The 25,570-nt window shown below is 37.4% G+C and overlaps 6 protein-coding genes, 1 long non-coding RNA gene and 1 pseudogene across 12 annotated transcripts; 7 read left to right on the top strand and 1 right to left on the bottom strand.

Moving 5' to 3' along the window:
• The first annotated feature begins 21 nt into the window (after positions 1 to 21).
• On the top strand, positions 22 to 5,822 carry LOC147520729 (Pentatricopeptide repeat (PPR) superfamily protein). Of its 4 annotated transcripts, none has more exons than XM_086592244.1 (6): positions 22 to 2,698; positions 2,819 to 2,911; positions 3,867 to 4,048; positions 4,867 to 5,019; positions 5,164 to 5,215; positions 5,697 to 5,822. In XM_086592244.1, the coding sequence occupies exon 1, from the start codon at positions 142 to 144 to the stop codon at positions 2,638 to 2,640; it is 2,499 nt and encodes an 832-aa protein (XP_086448370.1). In that variant the 5' UTR covers positions 22 to 141; the 3' UTR covers positions 2,641 to 2,698; positions 2,819 to 2,911; positions 3,867 to 4,048; positions 4,867 to 5,019; positions 5,164 to 5,215; positions 5,697 to 5,822. The 4 variants fall into 4 exon arrangements, with proteins under 4 accessions (XP_086448370.1, XP_086448368.1, XP_086448369.1 ...); XM_086592242.1 differs by having other exon boundaries at positions 5,618 to 5,778; XM_086592243.1 differs by having other exon boundaries at positions 4,886 to 5,019; positions 5,618 to 5,778.
• Positions 4,338 to 5,894, top strand: LOC147520730 (dihydropyrimidinase-like). The gene is made up of 5 exons (XM_086594325.1): positions 4,338 to 4,409; positions 4,867 to 5,019; positions 5,164 to 5,215; positions 5,347 to 5,380; positions 5,618 to 5,894. The coding sequence occupies exons 1-5, from the start codon at positions 4,338 to 4,340 to the stop codon at positions 5,892 to 5,894; spliced, it is 588 nt and encodes a 195-aa protein (XP_086450451.1).
• Positions 5,895 to 6,108: 214 nt separating this feature from the next.
• Positions 6,109 to 9,879, top strand: LOC147520731 (dihydropyrimidinase-like). Of its 2 annotated transcripts, none has more exons than XM_086592249.1 (9): positions 6,109 to 6,219; positions 6,321 to 6,441; positions 6,890 to 6,977; positions 7,067 to 7,145; positions 7,662 to 7,749; positions 7,925 to 7,965; positions 8,071 to 8,116; positions 8,362 to 8,542; positions 9,548 to 9,879. In XM_086592249.1, exons 1-8 carry the CDS (start codon positions 6,115 to 6,117, stop codon positions 8,448 to 8,450), a joined length of 657 nt encoding a protein of 218 aa, XP_086448375.1. In that variant the 5' UTR covers positions 6,109 to 6,114; the 3' UTR covers positions 8,451 to 8,542; positions 9,548 to 9,879. The 2 variants fall into 2 exon arrangements, with proteins under 2 accessions (XP_086448375.1, XP_086448376.1); XM_086592250.1 differs by having other exon boundaries at positions 6,111 to 6,219; positions 8,387 to 8,542.
• Positions 9,880 to 11,235: 1,356 nt separating this feature from the next.
• On the top strand, positions 11,236 to 12,860 carry LOC147520732 (3-oxo-Delta(4,5)-steroid 5-beta-reductase-like). The gene is made up of 2 exons (XM_086592235.1): positions 11,236 to 11,463; positions 11,541 to 12,860. Exons 1-2 carry the CDS (start codon positions 11,425 to 11,427, stop codon positions 12,660 to 12,662), a joined length of 1,161 nt encoding a protein of 386 aa, XP_086448361.1. The 5' UTR covers positions 11,236 to 11,424; the 3' UTR covers positions 12,663 to 12,860.
• Positions 12,861 to 13,118: 258 nt separating this feature from the next.
• On the top strand, positions 13,119 to 14,810 carry LOC147520733 (3-oxo-Delta(4,5)-steroid 5-beta-reductase-like). Its single transcript, XM_086592234.1, has 2 exons — positions 13,119 to 13,362; positions 13,445 to 14,810. The coding sequence occupies exons 1-2, from the start codon at positions 13,324 to 13,326 to the stop codon at positions 14,570 to 14,572; spliced, it is 1,167 nt and encodes a 388-aa protein (XP_086448360.1). The 5' UTR covers positions 13,119 to 13,323; the 3' UTR covers positions 14,573 to 14,810.
• Positions 14,811 to 16,703: 1,893 nt separating this feature from the next.
• Positions 16,704 to 18,855, top strand: LOC147520734 (uncharacterized). The gene is made up of 2 exons (XR_015214454.1): positions 16,704 to 16,837; positions 18,085 to 18,855. It is a non-coding gene; the product is annotated as an uncharacterized LOC147520734 (long non-coding RNA).
• Positions 18,856 to 19,517: 662 nt separating this feature from the next.
• On the top strand, positions 19,518 to 22,513 carry LOC147520735 (glycine-rich protein). The gene is made up of 4 exons (XM_086592236.1): positions 19,518 to 20,035; positions 20,110 to 20,154; positions 21,838 to 21,870; positions 21,952 to 22,513. The coding sequence occupies exons 1-4, from the start codon at positions 19,996 to 19,998 to the stop codon at positions 22,119 to 22,121; spliced, it is 288 nt and encodes a 95-aa protein (XP_086448362.1). The 5' UTR covers positions 19,518 to 19,995; the 3' UTR covers positions 22,122 to 22,513.
• Positions 22,514 to 23,475: 962 nt separating this feature from the next.
• Positions 23,476 to 24,946, bottom strand: LOC147520736 (senescence-specific cysteine protease SAG39-like; annotated as a pseudogene). Its single transcript, XR_015212797.1, has 2 exons — positions 24,437 to 24,946; positions 23,476 to 24,270 (listed from the first exon to the last, which is right to left on the bottom strand). The product of XR_015212797.1 is annotated as a senescence-specific cysteine protease SAG39-like (transcript).
• Positions 24,947 to 25,570: the final 624 nt, after the last annotated feature.

Here is a 25,570-nt window from a genome sequence, read left to right on the forward strand (position 1 = left end):
TTCTATTGTTCCCTCCACTTCCTTGCCTTCTTCCCTCACTGTCAACTGTCAACTGTCAACTTCACTTCCTCATAATCCAATTCTTCTCTTATTCTCTCAATACAATACCCATCCTCAAAACTCAAAACTCAAAACACAAGCATGGCAGATAAAGCTCTTCCAATTCTTTTACCAGGTCCACACCTTCCTCCAAAACCCATTTTCCAAGACCAACAACAACAACAACCCAATCCCAATCCCAATCCCACCTCAAATACTCGTCCATTATCTCCTCTAGTCCAAAACCTTCTTTTCCAAAATCTCAAAACCCCTCCAAAATCTAAAACCCCAGCCACCAATAACAATCTCCCTAAACCCCCTCCTTCTCCTCTCCTCCTTCGAAGACGACGCATTCCTCTCGGCAAATACAATGACCCAAATAGAGGAAAACCGTGGGCCTCAGACCGTCTTTCGCCACAAGGTCATATTATTCTTCAAACTCTACTTAATTCTAATGTCAATGATATTAAAATCGACCAAATTCTCGACACGTTAATACTCCAACAAGACTTTGAATCAGAATTTGAGTTGGATATTTTATCTGTTGACCTTTTGGGTATAGTTAAAGGCTTGGGGTTTTATAAGAAGTGTCAATTGGCAATGGACATTTTTAAATGGATGCGGAATCATAGAGATTCTGAGCTTTTATTGAAAGGGCCGGTTGTCGCTGTATTGATTACTACTTTAGGGAAGGAAAATAGGGTGTCTGATGCTGCGTCTTTACTTAATTGTCTTCATAATGATGGGTTTTCTGTTGATGTTTATGCTTATACTTCTATGATTACTGCGTTTGCGAACAATGGGAGGTTTAGAGAAGCTGTATTGGTGTTTAGGAAGATGGAAGAAGAGGGATGCCAACCTACTTTGATAACGTATAATGTGATTCTCAATGTTTATGGAAAAATGGGGATGCCTTGGAACAAGATTCTTGCGGTTGTTGATGGGATGAGGAGTCAGGGTATTATGCCGGATTCGTATACGTATAACACTCTAATAAGTTGTTGTCGGCGTGGTTCTTTGTATGAAGAAGCGGCTGAAATATTTGGGCAGATGAAATCAGCAGGCTTTACTCCGGATAAGGTTACCTATAATGCTCTGTTGGATGTTTATGGAAAGTCCAGAAGGCCTAAGGAAGCCATGGAGGTTTTGCGAGAGATGGAGCTGAATGAGTTCTCTCCAAGCATTGTGACTTATAACGCACTGATTTCAGCTTATGCTAAAGACGGGCTCTTGGATGAAGCACTGGATTTGAAAAACCAAATGGTGGAAAAAGGGATTAAGCCGGATGTGGTTACCTACACCACTCTATTATCGGGATTTGAAAAGGCTGGGAAGGATCAGTCATCGTTGAGGATATTTGAGGAGATGAGAAGTGTTGGGTGCAAGCCTAATATATGCACTTACAATGCCCTTATCAAGATGTATGGTAACCGTGGGAAATTTACTGAGATGATGAAGGTTTTTGAGGAGCTCAGAGCTGCCGATTGCATCCCTGACATTGTCACTTGGAATACACTGTTGGCCGTGTTTGGGCAAAATGGGATGCATTCAGAAGTCTCTGGAGTGTTCAAGGAAATGAAGAAGGCAGGATTTGTACCCGAGAGAGACACATTTAACACCTTGATTGGAGCATACAGTCGATGTCGGGCATTTGACCAAGCAATGGCTGTTTATCAAAGAATGCTTGCTGCGGGGGTCACTCCAGACCTTTCCACCTATAATGCCGTTTTGGCTGCATTGGCCCGTGGGGGACTCTGGAAACAGGCTGAGATAATTCTTGCTGAGATGAAGGATGGTGGTCGGTGTAAACCAAATGAGCTTACTTACTCCTCGTTGCTGCATGCTTATGCCAATGGTAAGGAGATTGAACGAATGCGTGATCTCTCGGAAGAGATATATACTGCCGCTATTAAGCCACATGCTGTGCTCTTGAAGACCCTTGTTCTGGTTTACAGCAAGAGTGATCTTCTAATGGAAACTGAACGAGCTTTCTTGGAGTTGAGAAGAAAAGGATACTCAGCTGACCTAAGTACTCTTAACGCCATGGTGTCGATATACGGAAAGAGGCAGATGGTTGCAAAAGCGACTGAGATCATAAACTTTATGAAGGAAACTGGTTTCACTCCTAGCTTGACAACTTACAATAGCTTGATTTATATGTATAGTCGAACAGAAAGTTTTGAGAGATCGGAAGACATCCTCAGGGAAATCCAGGCAAGAGGATTAAAGCCCGATCTTATTTCTTACAACACTGTCATATTTGCGTATGGTAGGAAAGGTTTAATGCGAGATGCCTCACGTATATTCTTGGAACTAACAGATTCTGGGTTGAGGCCCGATGTCATCACGTACAATACCTTTGTTGCTTGTTATGCGGCACAGTCCATGTTTGCTGAGGCCATTGATGTCATCCAGTACATGATCAGACATGGGTGTAGACCAAACCAGAATACCTACAATGCCATTGTGGATTGGTATTGTAAACATGGTAGAAGAGACGAGGCAATCACGTTTGTTCACGATCTTCGCAAGCTTGATGCACGAATTCCCAAGGAAGAAGAGTGCCGGTTATCAGACAGGATAATAAAGAAACAGTTATAGTGCACCCATTTCCGGAAGGATGGAAGATTAGTCCGCATGCATTAGAATCTCAATGCTCGTAAGCATTCAATTTTTTAGCCTTTTTTTGCTGTGTGCAATGCATTTGTTCTATGTGCAATAATGTAACTGTACAAGTTGATACACGAGTCTCTTAGTTCTGCTAATTTGTGTCTGGCAGGGAGCAGTTGGTATACCTACTGGTGGAGAAAGTTTGAAGTTCCATCAACAGATTGTACAACTCTAATAGATGCAATAATTATCAATGGACGAGGTTGGTGTTGCTTTCTTTATAAATCTCCTGTTCTGTGTATGTTATCCTTGCGACTTTGTGTGGTAGTGTTCTCTAAGTTCTTCCTCTGTGTTATTTTTGTAGTGTATATTTGTTTCTTTTAGCTTCGCCAAATATGTAGTCTGTTTTGGGGTAGTCTGTGTTACTAATTCTCAAGAACTTGCTATTCGATCCCCGTAGTTCCTTTGAGAAAACAATGGCACTTATCAGTTATTTGGTATTTATAACAGTACATCTTACAGGTTATTTTAAAACTGTCTATGGTATCTAGCATGTCCTAAAGACTAACCATTGATACATGTTGAAAACCAAATGAAAAGTGATCTGTGGAATTTGAAGGTAGTTACATAATTTGTAACTTTTACGGGTGTTAATAACTTGGGAGTTTAGAAAGCAGTCTATCAATAAGGTCCATGTGCGCTTTGTAAATTCACAATTTGTATAGGTTGTGAGATATTCGAGCGAGTTGTGAGAATTGAGATTCTATTGGCGTGACTGTGAAAACTATAGATGTTTTAGGGAAGGAGTGAAGATGATGGGAAGTAGGGACAAAGATTAATGGGAACCAAAAGCTTCTTGGTTGGGAACCATGCTAAATAAGTTGAAGAGTTTGGATTGTAAGAAAATTTATCTTGGTAATTTGCTTGAATAATGAATTCAGTACATGCAAAAATTGTGACACATCTTCGTACTAGAATGGATATGTATTTTCTAGAAAATGGTAGTTGAGGTCTTGAGGACAGATATCAAGGATTGAGCGAGAACGGTCCTATTCCTTCACTTTAGGATTTGAGTGTGAATGTTCCTATTACTTCCCTTTCTTCTTAGGATTTGAGCTTTTGAATTTTGATCTTCCTGCCCGTTTTCCTTGTCTGTCATTATTATTTGTTAATTCCGTATGTACTCCTTAAATATGTTCGAACTTTCAATTTGTCAGGATTCCCAGAAGGGGTATTTCACAATACATAAGATGGCACACTGGTGTCACCTGAATCAACGCTGCACATCACGATCAGACTCCAGTTTCTGACTCACTTCAGTTAAGATGTGTGGTGTAGGTTTCAGAGGTGGTGCGACCGCGAACAATTCTTTCCCTCTCAGCATCACCAATTTCAAGTGGTTAGTTTTGTTAAAATAACCCTGAAGTTCTCCTTGTTGGACCCATTTAATTGGGTCACTCAAACGAAGAACCGGACCTGAAAGTCACTAGATTCTGTGAGTTCTGTAATGTATCTAGATTAGAGTTCCACTTCCTAAGATTAACAGTTGAATGTAACTTGGGATTTTTATATGAGGCACGCGTTCCAAAAATATGTACTACTAGCATATACAGAAGACGTTTTGATTGAAAACCTTCAGATTCAAAGTTCAAACACCTTTGGATGTGATAATGGATTGTAGTGTTAATATGGCTATGATCATACTATATTCTGTTATCGAACGTGCTCAAAATTGGAACATGTTTTTGTTATCTGTAAAGGTTTCATGCTTAATAGTTGTCTTTGTTTGCTTATGTGTGAATATTTGTTAATAATCAAGTGAGCGTATGCGAATGTTCTTGAGTTGGCTTTTTTTTTGGAGAGGGTGTAAAATGACTCTTGGCTGCTGTCTGTCTGTGCCCCCCTTCTTGATAGTTTCTCTCTTCTTATTCTTATGCTTCTCAACTGAACAAAAAATGGCAGGACAACTAAAATTTCTCCTTCTCCTCCTCAGACCCTCATCATCACCATTTCCACAAATCTCTAGTACCAAACCAGTCTCCTCGAGATGCTCATACCAATGTACCACTCCCTTTTTCCTACCACTTATTCTCCTTGCTTTTCTCCAAATCCAACTCTCATAATCAAACCAGATACCATAGGTATATTAAACTTCAGTAATTAGTCTAGGGGTAGTTTTTTATGTGGGTATTTGGTTTTGATTATTGGTTTGTGTAGGTTTGTGATGTTTATAGAGATTTTGAGTGTGGGTCATCGTCGTCGTCGAAGTTGTTGATCAAAGGAGGGACTGTTGTGAATGCTCATCATCGAGAACTTGCTGATGTTTATGTTGAGAATGGAATTATAGTCACTGTGCAACCTAACATCAAGGTACTGTAATAAATAAGGTTATTTTAGTCCGTGCCCCTTTGAGAGTGTGTTTAGTTAGTAAGGCACTCTTGCATTTACTTAACTTAGCAATGATTTGTTGATTCCCTGCAATTAGTGTGGATATAATTTAGTTGCATTTTACAGGTCGGGGATGATGTAACTGTTCTCGACACAACTGAGAAATATGTCATGCCAGGTGAATCTCTTTGTTTTTTTTGAACTTTGAGGTATAGGAGAACAAGTTGAATATTATTAACTTTATAGCAGAAATTTATGTCATATTGTTCTAGTTAGAACTTTGCTATATCTATTTGGTATAAATAACAGATTTGTCCTCCTCAATGCGTCTTATGGACATGAGGTATCCTAGGAATTATTTGTTACCAGAGAATTGATGTTGTTGTCTTTCCTACATATGTTCCTCCTTCTACTTTATACATGTAAACCAATGAGTTGTACACTTGTACTTAATATATATTAAAAGGGTTTAAGTACTCTTATCTCTGGTCAGCATAATCAATCTACTAAATTATGTACTTATTAAAAAATAAATTTTACCCTGATAGAGTTTGGAATTATTTGTTTCTGATGAGACCAGGAGGCATCGACCCGCACACACACACCTGGGGATGAAGTACAAGAATACTGAGAGTGTTGATGATTTCTTCAATGGTCAGGCTGCTGCGTTAGCTGGGGGAACAACAATGCACATCGATTTTGTTATACCAGTAAATGGAAGTCTATCTGTGGGTTTTGAAGGTTATACAAAAAAAGCACAAAGATCATGCACGGATTATGGTTTCCATATGGCCATCACAAAATGGGATGAAGTAGTTGCAAGAGACATGGAGATCATGGTCAGGGAAAAAGGTTAGCATGGTTAGCTGTTAGATTGTACTTTTGATTTTTGTCACCATGCTTATGCTGAAGCACCAGTACGTGCTGGGTAATCTTGCTTTCTTTTTCTTGATTACACTGTCTAAAGGTTCCATTTCTTACTTGTAGGTATCAACTCTTTCAAGTTCTTTCTAGCCTACAAAGGGGTTGTTATGGCCAGCGATGAACTTCTGCTGCAAGTCTCTTGGTGCCTTGGCTATGGTTCATGCAGAGAATGGAGATGTTGTTGCTGAAGGGCAGATAAGGATGATAGATCTTGGCGTCACAGGTCCAGAGGGACATGCACTCTTTAGGCCACCTGTGGTAATCTTTGTTTTTGTTGCTCTCATGAGCAATCTTGTGAATATTTGCAGGATGACGCACATAAAACATGTACCTGACATAATTAATTCTATGCAAATCAGCTGGAAGGAGAGGCCACATCTAGAGCTATTCGTTTGGTGGCGTTTGTTAATACACCCCTTTATGCAGTCCATGTCATCAGTATTGATGCAATGGAAGAGATAGCCAAGGCTCGAAAATCTGGTGAGAGCGCTTTTGTCTTTGATTTTCTGAGTTTGCCTTTTAGATTTATTGACGTCAATGGAGTATTGGTTGTGAGTCTTTTGTTTTGAGTTGGATGTGAAATATGCACATGTTAACAAATATTAGACCTGAACCATGGTTTTACGAATAGAAGCATGTTATATCACTTGGAAACGAGTTGAAGGTTAAGCTTTGTAATGTTCTTCAGATTGGTGAAGACATGGCTTGCAAATGTAATTGTAGTCAAGATTTTCACATTAAATCATTCCCATTTTGCAGATGTTTTTGGAGGAGCTTTATTTATTGATACATGTTTGGAACTCGCGTGTGTTCCATAACTTAGTTATTTTAGGCATGCCTTCGGCACTTGTTTATATGCAAATCACTTTACAGACAACTCTGACTTTGATGTAAGAAATCACTAATATTCTTTAACTTCAAAATGCAGGACAAAGGGTTGTTGGTGAATCAATAGTGTCGGGACTGGTTCTGGATGATTCTTGGCTTTGGGACAATGATTTCACCACTGCAGCAAAGCAAGAACCCATATACCTTTAAGTTCTTTATTGCTTCTTAATCAGTATTTGAAGTATTTCCAAACAACCAGTGATTTTCATTGCTCCAGGTATGTCATGAGTCCTCCAATAAGGAAACTTGGACATGGTAAAGCACTTCAAGCTGCCCTTTCAACCAGAATTTTGCAGGTTACATTTTCTTTGGCTGATATTTTGAAATTAGGCGCATTTGCCTCATATATCTTTTTGGCTTCAAAAGTATCTAGTAGGAAAAAGGCATTAAGACCAATATCTCAGGGGAAAGATATTCCACAAATATTTGATCACGACAAAACCAAAAAAAAAGAGAGTATATGCCATCCATGTATATTCTTTATTATAAATATAATATCTAGTGTCAATATGATATCTGTGAAATTCCTTAGGCTGTGAGAAGCATTAGTGTACAGTATCTAGTTCTTAGATGAGTAGTCCCGCCTTAAAATTACTAACTGCTTTCTCTGGTATAGTTCTGTACTTCTCTTAGTAATGATTTATCGTGCATATGACTGTATAAGATGAAATTAGTACTAGGTTTACTAACACCTCTCTCTCTCTCTCTCCAATTGAGCTTGTCTTATGATTCACACAGTATTGCATTTAATATGTAAGCATGCTGCACAGGCTTGGAAATTTTTTAATAGTTTGTCGTTTTCTTTTGTGCAGCTTGTAGGAACTGATCACTGTACATACAATTCAGCACAAAAGGCTCTTGGAATAGATGATTTTCGGAAAATTCCTAATGGTGTCAATGGTAATTTCCAATTCTTGCTACCTAAAGGGTAATTAAAAAGTTTACTAGGCTGCACAGGAGAACTGAAATGACACCTTGTTTACCTTGTTTGGTCGACTGTTTTTTTTGGCTGATAAGTGAACTTGACCTTTGGTTATTCGACTTGTTAATTCACTGGGCCATCTGGAATTTTCAGGAATTGAAGAGAGAATGCATCTTATCTGGGACACGATGGTGGTAAGCTATCGTCGTGCTTTTTTAGCTAGCTTCGTTTTAGAAAATGCTTAGCGATGTTTCTACTCTCGTTAATCTTACTCTTTCAAATGATCTGATGCAGCGCAGGAGTCTGATCAAATTTCTGTTACTAGGTTTGTGCGAATACTGAATGGTGTGCATATACTCTGGCTTCTTTATTAGCTCTGCATGACATACCAGATAGAGTATCTCTTATGTGATCTAATCGGCGGAAGCTTCAATTAATTGATCCAACATCATTAGAATAGATAGAACCCTAAATTACAAGTAGGGGAAATGGGAATAAACCCTAAAAGCCTAGATTACTTTTTTCAGTTTTTGCTAGTGGTTTCTATTAATTCTTTGACTGAGTTGGATGGTGCTATCTGTATATTAAAGGACTCGGCATGAATGAAATTTGCAGTGCTCAGATATTCATATCTACCCAAGAAAAGGAGCTATTTTTGCTGGATCCGATGCTGATATAATCATATTCAACCCAAATTCAAGCTTTGAAATATCAGCGAGGTCTCATCATTCGAGATCAGACACAAATGTGTATGAAGGAAGGAGAGGAAAGGTATTTCTTATAATACTTAATATATATCTTTTTTGGTTAATGAATTGGCTAAATTACTATCAGCAAATCTGACCAGTGAAAGTTCTATTTCAATTAAGGTTATTGTAGTCCCTGTAATTCATGATGTACACTTGATCATTGTGATAGACCTTTGATAGACTTGAATGCTTTTATTGGATACATAGGGGTTGAGATGAAATAAGCTTGTGAGAATCAGCATCAGTCTGTTCAGAATAATCCGTTAGTCAGTAGTTTGTTTTGAACCTTCCTACCCTCATAAAAATATGTGACAAACACCATTTAGGGTTTATTAGTTTTGGAAAAAGTAGCCTTTGATTGAAGTTGTAAGCATGTAGTTTAACCACCAAGAAATAATTATGTTCGCACAGGGTTGTACTTGTATGTCACAGACACAACTGCGGATTTTGCTGAGCAAACTTTGCCAGACGCCAAGACACAAAATGCATCATCTAGTCAATAATCTACCATGTCTGTGATTTAACAATTTCTTGCAGGACCATTGGTGATATAAAATACCATATCCCGACAATCTGTCGATTTCCATTATCTAGAACTTACGCATTAGTTTCTCTAGACTGTGACAGTTTGGAAAGACAGAAACACCTAGTGTTCCAGAATTAAGATAGGTTCACTTGTAAAGGGTATCCACAGCATAAGGTGTCTGTTGAGTTATATTGTAGATTTGTAGACATATCTTAATAGATCATTCTGAGCGACTGGTCTCACTACAAAATATAACGATATGCCTACTATATATCTCAACAGTGTATAATGAGTCATTAAAGATGATAGGTTCTGTGTTTATTGGGTAAAACAATGAGATACAATTATTTCACGCTTTCTAGAAGGTACTGGTTACATATAGTCATAAGTCATGCTTTCTATATTGGTTGACTCGTAGTTCACGCGCTTGTAACTTTTGTCTATCCCAACTTACTTTTGTTGTACACTTGTTCTGTTAATTTTTAAGTTGCTTATTTGTAGGGAAAGGTTGAAGTGACTATTTCAGGAGGCAGAATTGCTTAGGAGAATGACGAACTCAAGGTTGTCCCTGGCTCTGGGAAGTATATGAAAATGCCACCCTTCGGTCATATATTTAGTGGCATGGACAAAATTGATGCTGCATATCTCGCTTCTCTGCATGCTCCTGTACAATGCCCCAGGACTGCTTCTTGAGATTCAGATTATTATTATTTTGTAATGTTCAAAGATGGAAGTGGAATAGATTCAATAGAAGCGAATGCATTATAAAGAAGAACAATGTAGTATCATTTGTATGTTGTATTTCTGAATGCAAATAAAGTTGGGGGTATGGTTGTAATGGTGTATTAAGAGCATCTTTAGGTGAGATATTATCTTAGCATCAAATACCAAATTTTCTAATAATTTGGTGTTTTTTCATTTTCAGGATAAACACATATTGATAAAAACACTAAACCAAACACCAAATTGGCCAGAATTTGGTTCCAGTTTTGGAGCTGTATCAAATCTCTCTCGCGGTTGGTTATTTGAACATTGCATGGGCTTGGGTTAGAGTGTGGACTTTAATCATGCGGTTTTAGAAAGAGAAAAAAGAAGAAAATTGATGTGCGACATCATGCGGTTTCTGAAAAACCACAGTGGTGGCCTTTAGTTGCGCTGTTTATCCAAAACTACATCATTTGATATTGGCTGTTTATCCAAAACTACATCATTTGATATTTCTACTTAAGTTAGTTAGTGTTTGGTATTTGGTTTGGTATTTGCCTATTTGGTTTGATTAAAAAAAGGTGATCTTGGACATACCCATAAAAATACTCCCGTACCCATAACTAACTCAGTTTTTGCGCTTCAATCCAATAATATATTCTAAATTAATTTGAGATATTTCTAATAGAGGTCAAGAAAGAGAAAAAACAAAAAGACCGAGAGACTCATTCCAAAAAGAAACAACAAATAAAAAAAATTGAAAATAATACTCTGGACCTTGAAGAATTTTTGTGTTACTACAATACACTACACAATAAGAGAATTTCTAATAAAAGTAAAAGAATGCCCAAAAAACAAATTGTTTTTTTTCCTCTTCTAGAAGTTGTTTCAAATTTGATTTTTTTTTTTCTTATTGCAATTACTTCTTTTTCATCATTGTAGAAGGGTTAAGGGAGTTTAGTAGAAATATATCAAATTGAAAATTTCTCAAGGGGAAAATGAGAAAGACAACAAAGAGCTGCAATGAGGAAAAAATACATTAATGGCTGATGAGTGAGAGGAGGAGGAAGACTAAATTCTACAATTTTATCTCTTTCTAATTCTTTTAGTAAAGGAGAAAAAAAATGACAGAAAAAAAGGAAAATAAATGCAAAGGGTTTGTGTTTGCTAGAAGAATAAACACTTGTTTTATTTTGTCTTTGATATACTTAATAAAAAAAAAATTAGGAACCTAAATGTGTATTAAACAATTTTATTTATTTATTTCAAAGTTGGAATACGGAAGTGTTTTTATGAGTATGTCCAAGATCACCTTTAAAAAATTACGTGTTTTTTTTTTTTTGGTTTTTATCATAACTAAAGATGCTCTAATAAGACATACTTCTTTTGGGTAAGAGAAAATAGTAAACGTAAGCACAATATGAACCACTGAATAATATACATACACAGTAGAATAACCATAACTCTAATGTGGCAGAACAATCATATGCATGCATTTGGATATGCATTATTTGTTTGCCCAAACGTCTAAATTATCCTCGTAGTCAACATTCCAGACAAGCCGTGTTTGAATATTTCCAGCCCTATTTTGTCTTTGTGTTGCCCCTCGTGGATTGGTATCCCAAAAACAAAGGAAAAAAAAACAAGTCATTTGGTTTCTTCTTTCTCTGAAAATGAGCTGGTGGTGGGCTGGAGCGATTGGTGCTGCTAAGGTAAATTTTCATTACTCATTTTCTTCTTTTCTGTTTCTTCTAATTCCAGTCTTATACTAAAATCATATTTTTTCTAGAAAAAATTTGATGAAGACGAAGGTCCAATCAAGTACCAAAGCGTGGGCCTAGTAATAGGGGTAACTGGCATCGTTGGTAACAGCTTAGCTGAAATACTCCCTTTATCGGACACCCCAGGTGGTCCATGGAAGGTTTACGGTGTCGCTCGACGCCCTCGGCCAGAGTGGAACACTGACCATCCAATTGAATACATCCAATGTGATATCTCAAATTGGGATGAAACCTCATTGAAGCTTTCACAATTAACTGATGTCACTCACATTTTCTATGTCACCTGGGCATCAAGAACCACTGAAGAAGAAAATGTCCAAGTTAATGCCCCTATGTTTCGAAATGTGCTTCAAGCTGTTATACCCAATGCTCCAAATCTCCAACACATTTGCCTCCAAACTGGTGCTAAACACTACCTTGGTCCTTTTGGTGGAAACTTTAAACCACATGACCCACCTTTCCATGAAGATCTACCTCGATTAGACGCTCCTAATTTTTACTACAATCTTGAAGATATTCTGTTGGAAGAAGTCGAGAAAAGAGAAGGATTGACGTGGTCGGTTCATCGACCTGGGAATATTTTTGGTTTCTCTCCTTATAGTTTGATGAATGTAATTGGAACGCTTTGTGTTTACGCCACTATTTGTAAGCACGAAGGGAAGCCGTTGAGGTTCCCTGGGACTCGTGTCGCTTGGGAAGGATTTTTGGATGCGTCGGATGCTGATCTTATTGCTGAGCATCATATTTGGGCATCTGTGGATCCGTATGCGAAGAATGAGGCCTTTAATGTTGCGAATGGAGATATTTTTAAGTGGAAACATTTGTGGAAGGTGTTGGGAGAGCAGTTTGGGGTGGAATGTGCTGAGTTTGAGGAGGGGGTGAGCTTGCAGGAGATGATGAAGGGGAAAGGTCCTGTTTGGGATGAGATTGTGAAGGAGAAGGAGCTGTCTCCAACTAAACTAGAAGATGTTGGTGTGTGGTGGTTTGTGGACACCATATGTGGGTTGAAGGAGCCGTGGTTGAATAGTATGAACAAGAGCAAAGAACATGGTTTTCTGGGTTTCAGAAACTCAACTTCCTCATTCATTTCTTGGATAGACAAGATGAAAGCCTACAAGATTGTTCCTTAAATTGTTGGCAGTGGTGTTGATGGTGTTTAGTAGGTTTGTTCTTCTTTGTATCTAGAGAAAGAAAGTGTAAGCACATTTGTGTTATCTTTTTACTTTGAGATTGTGAGTCTTGATATTTTTGGTACTGTTACTTGTTGCTGGTGGTGTCTCCTTGTCTGTTAAAATTTACTGTAGTTGAATAAATGTTGGATTAAATGATTTGCTTCCATTACTTCGATAGCTCAATAGAGTTCTTGCATATTGAGATAATTGGGAGTGATTCTTTGAGTTTTAGAATTTCACTTTTGCGCCGATAATTTCGTTATTGCATTCTAATTGCTCATGATCATTAGTTTACCTAGGGACCTTGTTTTGTTTTTGGGTAGCTAGAGTTGTTCTTCACTCATTTTCTTCTGTTTGGCTAAGGCCTAAAAGAAAACATACATAGCACTTATGTCCTGTCTTAATGCTCACGGCCTACCATCTACCACAACCCAATCGATTCGTTGGCAGTGACGTTGTGGTTGAGTATCCACTAGTTGGTCAAAAATGTCTGTAGTCCACGTTTTGTCTTTATATTCTACTATTAAATCATCACATCAACCTTGGACTCATATCTTCTGTTCTGAGCTTCTCCATTCATTTGTTTTCTCGCTCTCTCTCTCAATTAAGTAAAATTAAAATGAGCTGGTGGTGGTCAGGCGCAATTGGGGTTGCAGGGGTAAGATATATGTATCTCTATTATAATTCCAGTAAACATACTTAATCTGATTTCCACTCATCCCGTTTTGCACTTATTACAGAAGAAATTCAATGAAGACAATGGCTCAACCAAGTATCAGAGCGTAGGTCTGGTTGTTGGCGTAACCGGCATCGTCGGCAACAGTCTAGCAGAAATTCTCCCATTATCTGACACCCCTGGTGGTCCTTGGAAGGTTTACGGTGTTGCTCGTCGTCCTCGCCCAGATTGGAACACAGATCACCCCATTGAATACATCCAATGTGATATCTCAGATTGGGAGGAAACCTCATCCAAACTTTCACCTTTAACCGATGTTACTCACATCTTCTACGTTACCTGGACCTCCCGACCCACTGAAGAAGAAAATTGTGAAGCCAATGGCTGCATGTTTCGAAATGTTCTTCGAGCTGTAATACCCAATGCCCCAAATCTCCAACACATTTGTCTCCAAACTGGGACTAAAAACTACCTCGGTCCTTTTGAATCTTTTGGGAAGATCCAACCACATGATCCACCTTTTCATGAGGATCTCCCTCGATTGAACACACTTAACTTTTACTACACTCTTGAAGATATTCTCTTCGAAGAGGTCGGGAGAAATGAGGGACTAACTTGGTCAGTCAATCGACCTGGAACGATATTTGGGTTCTCCCCCTATAGTATGATGAATGTAATTGGCACACTTTGTGTTTATGCAACGATTTGTAAGCATGAAGGAAAGCCTTTGAGGTTTCCGGGGACACGAGTTGCTTGGGAAGGCTTTTCTGAAGCGTCTGATGCCGATTTGATTGCGGAGCAGCATATATGGGCATCTGTAGAACCGCACGCGAAGAATGAAGCTTTTAATTGTACCAACGGAGATGTGTTCAAGTGGAAGCATTTGTGGAAGGTGCTGGGAGAGCAATTTGGGGTGGAATGTGCTGAATTCGAAGAGGGATTGAGCTTGCAGGAGATGATGAAAGATAAAGGTCCTGTGTGGGAGGAGATTGTGAAGGAGAAAGAGCTGTTTCCAACTAAACTAGAGGAGGTTGGAGTCTGGTGGTTTGTGGACGTCATATTCGCTTTGAGGGAGCCTGTGTTGAACAGTATGAACAAGAGCAAAGAACATGGTTTTCTGGGTTTCAGAAATTCAACTGCTTCATTCATTTCCTGGATAGACAAGATGAAGGCCTATAAGTTAATCCCCTAATTGTTGGCTCGCACTGGTATTGTCATATTGTGCTTGATATGTTTCTTCTCGCTTTTTTAGAAAAAGTAAAGTTAAGAAGCGAGTATAGTGTTGTATCACCTCTTCGAGTTTGTAAGTTGTGATATTTCAGCTGTTTACTGTTGTTGTTGACTTTGTTATTAGTGGTGCTCGTGTTGAATTTTGAGGTTACTCTAGAAAAATATTAATATAAATAAAAGAAGTTACTTCATGATTAAAAGTAAGCAGACACCAGAAGAAGTTGTAAGAAGTCCAATGGGAGGCTATATGGGCTGCTAAAGACAAAATATAGCACTCCAACTACAAAAATGTTATTCCAATAGAGCTACTAAAAGGGTTTCAAATTTGAAAAGAGTAAAAAATCCAGTCAAAATTAAGACATTTGCTAGTAGGTGTTATAATAAATTCGGGAGACGGACGATATAGTTTCTGCCGTCAAATTTCGACGGACGGCATAAACTGTGCCGTCCGTCCAAAACAATTTCAACTTAAACTACAAAATAATGGACGGACGGCAGAAATTATATTGTCCAGTATCATTTAGCACTTAAAAATAGAAACAATTTTCTAGCTTTACCCCTCCAGAACTTAGGTCAATTAGCTTTACCCCCCAGTTCTTTCATCTAGAGGTTTATCTCCCAAAACTTAGGCCAATTAGCTTTACTCCCTTAGTTCTTTAATCTAAACGTTTATCCCCAAGACCACAACACATCCAAGTCAACTGTGATGTTTTTGGTAAAGACAAATGAAAATACTCTAATGCTCTTTTCTAGGTATAATTACATAAATATTATGTTACTTTGACAAATACAAAATTGGAATTCAAATCATCTAGCACACATGTCATGATATTGTGAACTCTATCTGACGGCTACCACTAATCCTTATCAAATGACATCCACACCTTTAACATTATGAAATTACATAATTAAACTCACAGTTAGGGGTGCCAATGGGTACCCGATTACCCAGAACCGAACCGAACCGAAACCGAATGTTCCGGTTTTGGGTCTTAAAAAGTTAGACCCATTTAAAATGGGTCATTAAAATCCGAATTGATAAAAAACCGAAATCGTTGAACCGAATAGTAAAAAACCCGTGGGTACCCAAACCGAAATCGGAACCGATTATTATGATTTCGATATTTAAAAATTAGTATTATATTATATTTAAGATAATTAAACTCATATATTATAATATAAAATATATTTTTTACGTATAAAAGTCTATTAAATATATATAGCATAATAGTGAATATGTATTGTTAAATATATATTTTATAACTATACGTTAAACAAGTGTATCATAGATATTAATAATAATGTCAACGTGTATATTATGAATTAACTAATGCATTTTATATTTATTAACTTATGCACGTGTATATTTAAATATGATATACATGTTTGATATATTCTGGTACACGCACTTATTATAAACCAATATATAGTGTTCATGTTAAAAATTAGTGATGAGATGTAATTGTAAGACGCATGTACTTGCATGTTCGATTTAAAATGCGAGTTAATACACGTGTATATATATATGCACGTAAAATATATCAAGGTAACAAATATATGTGATTGCACGTGTATACGATCGAGTTAATACAAGAAAACAAATATATGTGTATGCACATAAAAAAAATCAAAATTATAAAGTTAAATATTTGATTATTTTAATTTCTATATCAAAGGTTTAAATTATCACATGAGTTGTAAATATTTTAACGTGTATGATTGATATATAAATTGATGTAAATATGATTGTTGATACATCACTAATTATTTATAAAATATTATCATGTAGGAAAATAAAAAAATAAAAAAAAGTTTTAGTGTTTAAATGATTGAAATTGTTTAATAATCATAATAAATAATAAAGACCCGAATTAGAACCGAAACCGATAAAAATCCGTGGGTTTTGATGGTTTTGAGTTGGGTTCTATAATTCTCATACTAAAACCGTTGAGAACCGAAACCGATAAAACCGCAACTAATAAAACCCAAACCAAAACCGTTAAAACCCAACCCAAAACCAACCCGTTGGCACCCCTACTCACAGTTGTTAAAAAGAAAAAACCAACCGTGAAAAGGCAATGAAGTCTTTTTATGTGGTAGTGGTGTATGACTAGGAGAAAATAATGCTACAGTGATGGTGTATGGCCGTCCGATACACCACAACAATTGCATACACATGTTGGAGCAAAGATACTGGGCGGGGATTCTATCAAGGCTCTCCACTGGGGTAATTATTTATTTCTTTCTTCTTTTTCAACAATTTTCTCGTATGTTTGCTTTACTATCCAAACGATTTATTTGTTTTCTTCTTCTAGTGCGACAAGAGGGAAAAGGGGTGATGTACAAATACAGGATTGTTTATTATTCTAGGCTTTCTACTCTCCATACTCCTTGTTCCAGCGACTAATTTTTACCGCCATAAAATAATATTAAACCGTAAATTCAAAGTTACATTGTTTTCATCGGCATGCACACAATTTGATCTAATTATTGAAAGTAGCGATAGCAATGGTTCAAGGAATTAAGGTTGACTGTTGGAATTAAGGTTGACTGTTGGATATACTCAACTATTATCAATATCTATTGTTCTGTAATCAAAATCAAAGTTTCTGCTGTCAATGAGGTTGCCAAATATTGTGGCTGGAGATTTGCGGAGATTCAGTGATTGCCATATTTGCATTACCATATATGCTACTGAGATTGGCAGATATTATGGCCTTGACAGCAATTGCCATATCTATGTATATAATTGTACTTTAGGAATGTGGTTATATTGTCCATATTTAGAATGATATGCAAGCTGCATATACGGTACATATTGTAAGTAATCTTGACTATATAATGCAAGGAATCCCTCACAGGAACTATTCAGCAATTTAGTCTTGTAAATTAACATCTGCTAATTGAATTGCATCTAATATTTATGTTGGACAATGTAGGACGAGCTTGCTAGATGCTCTCGGTAAAATCTTAACTTGATAGTGTCTTCTGTTTATGTCTTTGTTGTTAGTATAGATGAGAATAAAGCAAAGATGTTAGTTAGTGGCAATATTTGTTTGTATTTATTTATTTTTTAAATAGTGTGTTATGCTGTTGTTATGATTGTCCAGGCACCTCCTTTTCATGATGTTCGGAAAAACAAACCTTAGCAATCGTTGTAATAAGGAAGACATAGTTGTTAACTTAGGGGAGTAGTGGTATAACAGTTTAACTTGGTCTTCAAGTTAACAAGGTTTAACGGAATGCATAAAGTACAAAAGAATTGAAACGATCCATTGGTTTGTTCTGCTATGTAAGGAGTAGCTTGAGATTGAAATATACATTACAGGTTTGAGCTTGATCACTCTGTCTATAGGATTGTGGTCCTACTTTTTAGCAGAGGTCCTTTATATATATTCTTCCTTTATTTCTCTCATGCATAATTAAGTTAGGACTTGTGACGTTTGAAGAGCGATGTTTTCGGTTATTTTGCAGGAGTGGGGCAAAGGCAAGTAAAAGAGAAGGTGGTGGGTGAGATGAAGACTGTTATGGAAAAAGTTTCCTGCTACGTGTGGTCCAAGTTGTTTGGTTACAAGTACTTGTACATATTTAGTGCAAATCTATTTTTCAGTGTGTTTCTCTATGGATTCATAAGCTCAAAATGGTAAGAGCGCTCTTAATTGAGAGGTTGATGGTTCAACTCCATCTGGATCCAATTACAAAAGGAAAATGTGGTATGTCGTTCACAAATAAAATAGCTTATGTTTACCACCTTAGACTAAAGCGAATCAATTTCAGCCAAAGACTTTCATTTGAACTTCTGTAAACAAGATAATAGATATTGGCTGGTTTACTAAAAAGAAGCAATATCTCTAGTAGGTAACTATTTTTGCTCCCAAATGTGGAAACTAGTGGGATTGAAATGTAAATGAGGTTAATATGATCAAAATTGTCGGCGTTCCTGCATGTCTTAGCTGTTTATTTGATCTTTTTGGCAGGGTTACCTGGATTATACTGAGGATGTCAAAGTTGGAAAAATTGTCAGGGTGAGGCATGTACTGAGATGGTGACAGACCGATAAAACGTTTCTTGCACATACAAATTAAAACAGAGACTTTGAATATAGATGAACTGTTGATGTTGGTGGCATGATCATAACAGTTTATCTGGTGATGTTCTAACTTTATAGTCATTCAATTCGTTTTCAAACTTGTAGATGGAATGTTTTTTACACTTGCATAATAAACTTGCTGTTGTCCCAAAGTATTAACAGTGCAAGCATATGAAATCTGGTTGGAATGAACAAAGAATGGTCTTGATTCAAAATGAGCTCAGGCATCTCCTGAGTTTTTCATGTCCGTGTCATTCGCCCTTGCTTCGAAGTATTGTAATTAGCAGTGACCATTTATCGCAAATATGTATCAATTGTTGGCTCACTCGATGATGACATCTCTGACAAGGAAATATTGTATGTAGTCGATCACTTAAAATGTTAACACTTCCTTCTAGTGTTGTTTTACAGGTTTGAATTTGATACGCTAACAGATTGACTTTGAACACTTTGAAGGTTCATAGGATGATGTTAAGAGCGATTTCAAATTTTCAAATTGAAATAGAATTTCAGACTGTCCAACTTCAGGATGTGCAAAGAAAACTATATCACTTTTAATCGAGTGAGCAGAGTGAAGGATCTTGGCTGAGGGGGGTAATGGGGACATAAACCAACTTCAGGATGTGCAAAGAAAACTATATCACTTTTAATCGAGTGAGCAGAGCGAAGGATTTGTCTGTCTGTTCTCAACTTCTCTCTCATTTTTTCTTGGCTCCAATACCCTTTCTCCTTCACCTATCTCAACGAGCGAAGGATCTTGTTGTCTGTTCTCAACTTCTCTCTCATTTTTTCTTGGCTCCAATACCCTTTCTCCTTCACCTATCTCAACCCAACTCTCTCTCTTCCCGCAGCTCCGCTCACTCCCCACTGCCACGTAGTATACTAATAAGCAAGTCTGCCTCACTTATTAAGTGAGCGGAGCGAACGTTCTAGGCCAGGAGAGTATGTAGCCAAAATGTTATTTGGCTGGTTTCTGTCTGTCCTTATCTCTTTTTTTTTGTCTCTCTCTCCACTCTTCACGCCCTTTCAATCTCTTTCTCTGCACTCTCCGTCCCCTTCCAATTCTCAGCTCACGCCCCCACTGTTATGCAGTATACTAGTTATTTCAGTTTCAGTTTAGAGTTTAGACTTTGGCAACTCGAGTTTTGATTAGACGGGATTATGGAGCTACTTTGTATGGGCTTCTTTAATAACTATAAATCCGTAACTTGGGCTTCAGTACTGACCATGGGTTCCGTGGCTCGTAATAATGACAAAAAGTTTTTGGACTGAGAGACTTGAGGAGTGAGTAAACGATGGTGCTCACAAACTTCGAAGGCTCCGGCGTTGGATTTGGTAAACAAATTTCAATTCAAATTGGAATTCATAATATAATTTTCTGTCTCTAAAACGTAGTATTCTCACCACAGGTTTCGGCATTGGTTGCGGTTTCGGAATCGGATGGGGCTTCGGAGGTCTGTTCTACTAATGGTTGTTTGTACTGTTAACTACTTGCTTGTGTTTGTTAAATATTTCTGTCTAATAATTTGACCAGATAATTAAGTTATATTTCCTATTCATTATTTTTCATGGGGGTGATGTCCACTGAAATAGATAGAAATAATTCACAAATTAAGGTGAACCCTCTAGAAAATAATGCACAAGACAATTTTTTAGAGAACTTAGATTTCTTTTTCTTTTTCTTTTTTTTTTGGTGGGGGATAATTGAAGGAATAGGCGATAATAGTGTGCTGTTCAGAACACATGCTTCAATGTGAATTTAGAGGTCAAGTTCACCTTGAGGGTATACTCTTTTATGTCCTATTTATGAGATGATTTTCCTGAAAGAAAAGTTTCCTATGAGCATAATGTGGGTACATGGACTCTGATACATTTCCTTTGGGAAGTCCAACAGACAACTCATTTTTATCCATTTGTCATATTATAGTAGTTCAGCATCAAAATGTTTTATTTTACTAAATGATATTGATTGTTTATCTCTTCTGAGAAATGGATTTCTGAAAATGGAGTCCATCTAATTGTGGTTGTGTCTGACTATTCACAAGTTAGTATATGATAATGAGTAGAATTATGCAAAAAATGAGGCTGCTAGGTGTTTCAGTGTGGCAGACATTGGTACACCCAAAATGCAGGGTGTCATTATTAACATAGGTTATTGGACTTCTCTTCTACATGCTGGCGACCTTAACATTTGATAATGGTGATTCTGACAACGAGGGAAAAACATATTAAGATCTTGTATCTAAATTGTTGTTCACGTATAGAGATGGTGATGAATGGGTTATTCTCATAAGTCAGTGGTGAGCCTTTTGAGGTGTTTCCACGGAATTGGTATTTTTTGTGTGTGTTTGCTGGGAGGGGGGTTAATGGAGGGCAAGTTTTCTTTTGAAAGATCACTTGTGTCTCATTCAAGCACCTCCCATATGCCTGAATCTATGATATCAACACATGGGGCCTCTATTATAAACCTCTCCTTCCCAGTTGAATATCCCAACCATTCTCTCTCCATTTCCGGGATGGGGGGTAAGAAAGAAAGGCATCTCTCGGCTCCATCAAGTGCAATAGGACTATAGGAGGTAGAGGTGTGGTATAGGTTTTTGGGTGGGTAATACTGTTTTTCTTTGTAATAGTTGGGCCTACACCCCTTATCTCAAGTTTTAGATCGAACGAATCCATTGACACAAGTAGTTCATGGGCGAAAATTGAGTTATTTGGGTCCTGGGGGGTTGCAGGGCTTAACTTGGGCTTGCAAGCAAGTAGAGTCCGATAGTTAAGGGAAGAGTGAAGAGGCAGAATTACTGAATAACTTGGTAAAATGGGTATGACCGCTATAGACAGTCAAATACTGAATAAACTAAAATCTCCTCTAGATGGGAGAAGGCCTCTGTTCCCACCAGGTGAGCTACAATCGTAACATCGAGTTCTTCTGAACCACCGATTTTATGAAGCATGTTAGTTATCTCCTTGAGGATGGTTTTCAAAGTTTATATATATATATATATATATATATATATATATATTTTTTTTTTTTTTTTTTGTGTTTTTACCTACTTGGTAATTTTTGTTTTCTTATTTGTTATGAGTTTCATTGCATATTCCTCAGTTTGATGGTTGGCTTTGTTTTTTATTATGACCAGGTGTTCCCTTGAGTATCTTGGGTCTTGGTGCAGGTATGCAGATGTTTTTCCTTATGAGCAGGATCACTATTTAGTATGCTTTGTTTTTTGTTCACCATTAGAACTTTTGTATAGGTGGAGGTTGTGGTGTAGGACTTGGCCTTGGTTGGGGATTTGGTACTGCCTTTGGCAGTCAATACCGAACATCCAAGATTACGTTTCAGGGCATTGATTTAACTAAGGATCAGAGAGATGAGAAAATGCTGACAGATTTATCAAAGAAAAGACAGGGTGTTCGGGCTTGAGTATAGCTATTGTTTTCAATTTTCCATTCTTTATCAGAATTGTCTTTCACTCTTTCTTATTTTGTTTTAGTATTTCAACAATAGTCTTTTTTATTTTGCATCAACACTGGAAGTAGGAAATGTGATCCTGTTCCATGGAGATATGGGACATGGTCTTTTAAGGAAGAAAATCCATTTCCATCTTGGTAGTTACTGGGATTTCTAACCTGTAATACTGTCCGTGCTCATAATTTACAATGTGCAGAATCCCATCAATGGATTGAGGTGCTTTCTTTTATATGTTTGAAAGTTCCTTTGAGCTTTTACGAGTAAACTCTAAAAGTTTCAGTTTATCTGTAAAGACAATTGTTGTGTTATGTCATCATTAATCCAAATAACTCAAGCTGTCCAAACCCTTCTGCTTCTGCTGATGAGTGTCTGATCATGTCGGCATCAGTTTTAATATCTAATTAGTTCTGAATTTGATAGTTCTTACTTCCATGCCTCCGCTTACTAAACCACAGGACTCGCAAGATGTGAAACGTAACAAAAATCTGGCTGAGATGCACTGGAGGATGAGGTTGTACTATAACCATTGGATTTGTAACCAAATTAAATCTGAGCATTTGCAGTTCACCACTTCATACGACAGGTTAATATTATTACAGCTATTGCAGATTTGCACAAACAGTATTTCAATATATTTTTTTAGATGGTGGTATTTCAACATTCAGTGATGCTCGAGGATGCACAATTGGTTTCCACATAATGTTACCATTTTGTGGTTATACAACATTCTCCAGGAAAAAATCAGCCGCTTTCACTTCGTTCTGAGATCCCCGGAAGTTGTGTATTTCAACTAATTTGAGGCGAGACAGCTTGTACTTGGACTATTCATTCTGTACTTCATGCTTCAATCGGGTGGTGTCTGTATTGCCTTAAGCTGCTGGGAAATGACAAAAATGAAAAACCGATGCGTTTTCAAATTTCAATCTTTAAGGGCAGACTCACATAATGAAGGTAAGTCATATACTACGACTAATGCAAAGCATTATTTATGACTTAAAGCTACTCCAGTAATTAATGGTACGTTGTGAATTCGTTGAGGGAACATAATATCCTCAATGCCCTCCTAAGCGGCCTATTGTGCCTTGATCAAATTCTGTTCGCGAATTGCTCTTTTGAAAATTATTTCATTATGATCCTATGATGTGGAGGGAAAGCTCAACTTTAAGATGTTTATTACCAACAATAATCGTGCACAACTTTCAGTCCTTTAAACACGAGATCCTTTGGAGTTTCGACATCAAGCCCGAACGCACTTATATAGATTGACAGAAACAAAATCCTCTTCAAAATGCGTTACAAGAGTATCAAAATAAAAGTGCATCTCCATTTCGGTAAAAGAGGACTAGTACAATGTACATTGCCAATGCCCAGTAATAACGCCATTTACATACATGAACATACTTTACACGGACACAACTTAATAATTACTTAGAATACAGTAGTTACAACTTAAACATAAAGGACTAATCACATACACATAATTTGATCCATATTCTCAAGGATTTCTTACTAGGCAGTTGGGTAGGATGCCATCATGGCAATACCGCAGATACCCCCTTCAGTGTCAATATCACGTTGCATTCTTATGTATCCATTCTCACCCCATGAAGTCCCCCAAGAGTTCTTCACCAACCAGTATTTGGTACCATCGCTAGCTGTTCCATAACCAACTGCGGTGACACCATGGTCCAATTGGGTGCCACAATCTCCTGTGAATACACCACTTGAGTAGAACTGGAAGGCTGATCCACTGGCATCAATAGCCACGGCAATAGGTTGGTTTGCAACTGCCTTTAACAGAGCTTTTCGTCATTGGCTGGCACATCTTCATGGCCAGTGATATTCGCTGCATGGGAGGCTTCTTTTTCTTATCGCAAGCTCCATCAATAGCTTTGTATGGGTAGGTACCTTCAGTAGCGAGACCATGATTTTGTACAATGAAATCAAAGGCATCATCCATGAGACCACCTTCACATCCTTGATCCTCACCGTTTACGCCGAGAATCGACTAGCTCTTGCTCAGACAAAGATATCAATTTACCTGTTGAGAGTTGGGTTATACCTTCCATAGAAGCTACAGTAGAGAATGCCCAACAACTTCCTGTATTTTTGAGTATTTTGACATCAAAAAATTGTTAGCAAACAGCTAGAAGGTGATGTCTATTTAATAATATAAGTATACCAAAAAAGTGAAAAAAACCAGGAGCAACTAATGGATGTAACAATAGATAGTTTAGTGATGTTTTTATCAGTCTATGTTCACCTACCGCATTGGCCTTGGTCCTTGATAGGTGTGACAGCTCCTTTCTTTCTCCAATCCATGCTAGATGGAACTGCTGTAACATTTTCGTACCTGAACGCTGTCCCAGACTTTCGTTCAGGGGAGTTCTTGTATCCATTTCGAGATGCTATAAATTCTTCATTGGTTTGGTCAGCAAAGCCATTGACACTTAGCACATAAGTTCGATCACCAACCTTGTTAAAAGTATCAATGTACTTTCGGCGTTGGTTTTGAACACCTGAAAGCATCTCTTTCTCAACAGAGTCCTTGTATACCAGACCATAATTAGTCATCCATTGCTCATGCCTATCTTCCATAGATAATTCTTGGAGGTTACGTGACATAGCTTGAGTTGTATAGAGAGCCAAAATGACCAACGCCAAACTCATGCACCGCCATGTGAGTGAAGAAGCCATGACTACAAGCTATTGGGGGTGTAGTTTTGAGAGTTGTAGATATGTAGGATTCAAGTTTCAAGTAATTGAGTGAGTATGCACATTCCTAGTCCTTGTTTATATAGACGAATTTTAGTCATGTGTTGTTAACTTTGACACCAAAATGAGACTTTCACAATTGAGTGCCGGGGGAACCACAGATGATTTGAATAGCAAATAGACAATTTAGCACTTAAATATTTGTGCTGAAATATACAAACTATACATTAGTGATCTATGGACAGCGACATATAATATTCATGTTTTGTCTTATTGAACGAACTTATTGGGTAGATATATTAGTAAGGTCTCCTGAGTCCTGATAGCCTGATACTCCTAATTCGTTATTACTACAAGGGTTTTAGATTTCCACTTAAAACCCTCAGAAATTAGCGGTTTACTTAAACATTGCTCTAACGTTTAGATTTACGTTCAACCTAACTTGTAATTTTAGATATTTTAGATTGATTTTTTTTTTTTTTTTTGGTTTGGTAAGCCTGTTTTAAATGAGATCAGTAACTCTTTGATGCTGGCGGGATTCGAGTCCCAGACCTCTGGTATCATCACCCAAAGGTTTTACCGACTTTGCTAGTCGCCACCAACTAGATTGATTTTTTTTACTATATAAACTATTGTAGTTACTTTTCATTGTTCTCAACTTCTCATTTCATACAACTTAATTCTTT

The sequence above is a fragment of the Coptis chinensis genome, chromosome 2, assembly GCF_015680905.1.
Source record: "Coptis chinensis isolate HL-2020 chromosome 2, ASM1568090v1, whole genome shotgun sequence".
NCBI lineage: Eukaryota > Viridiplantae > Streptophyta > Magnoliopsida > Ranunculales > Ranunculaceae > Coptis > Coptis chinensis.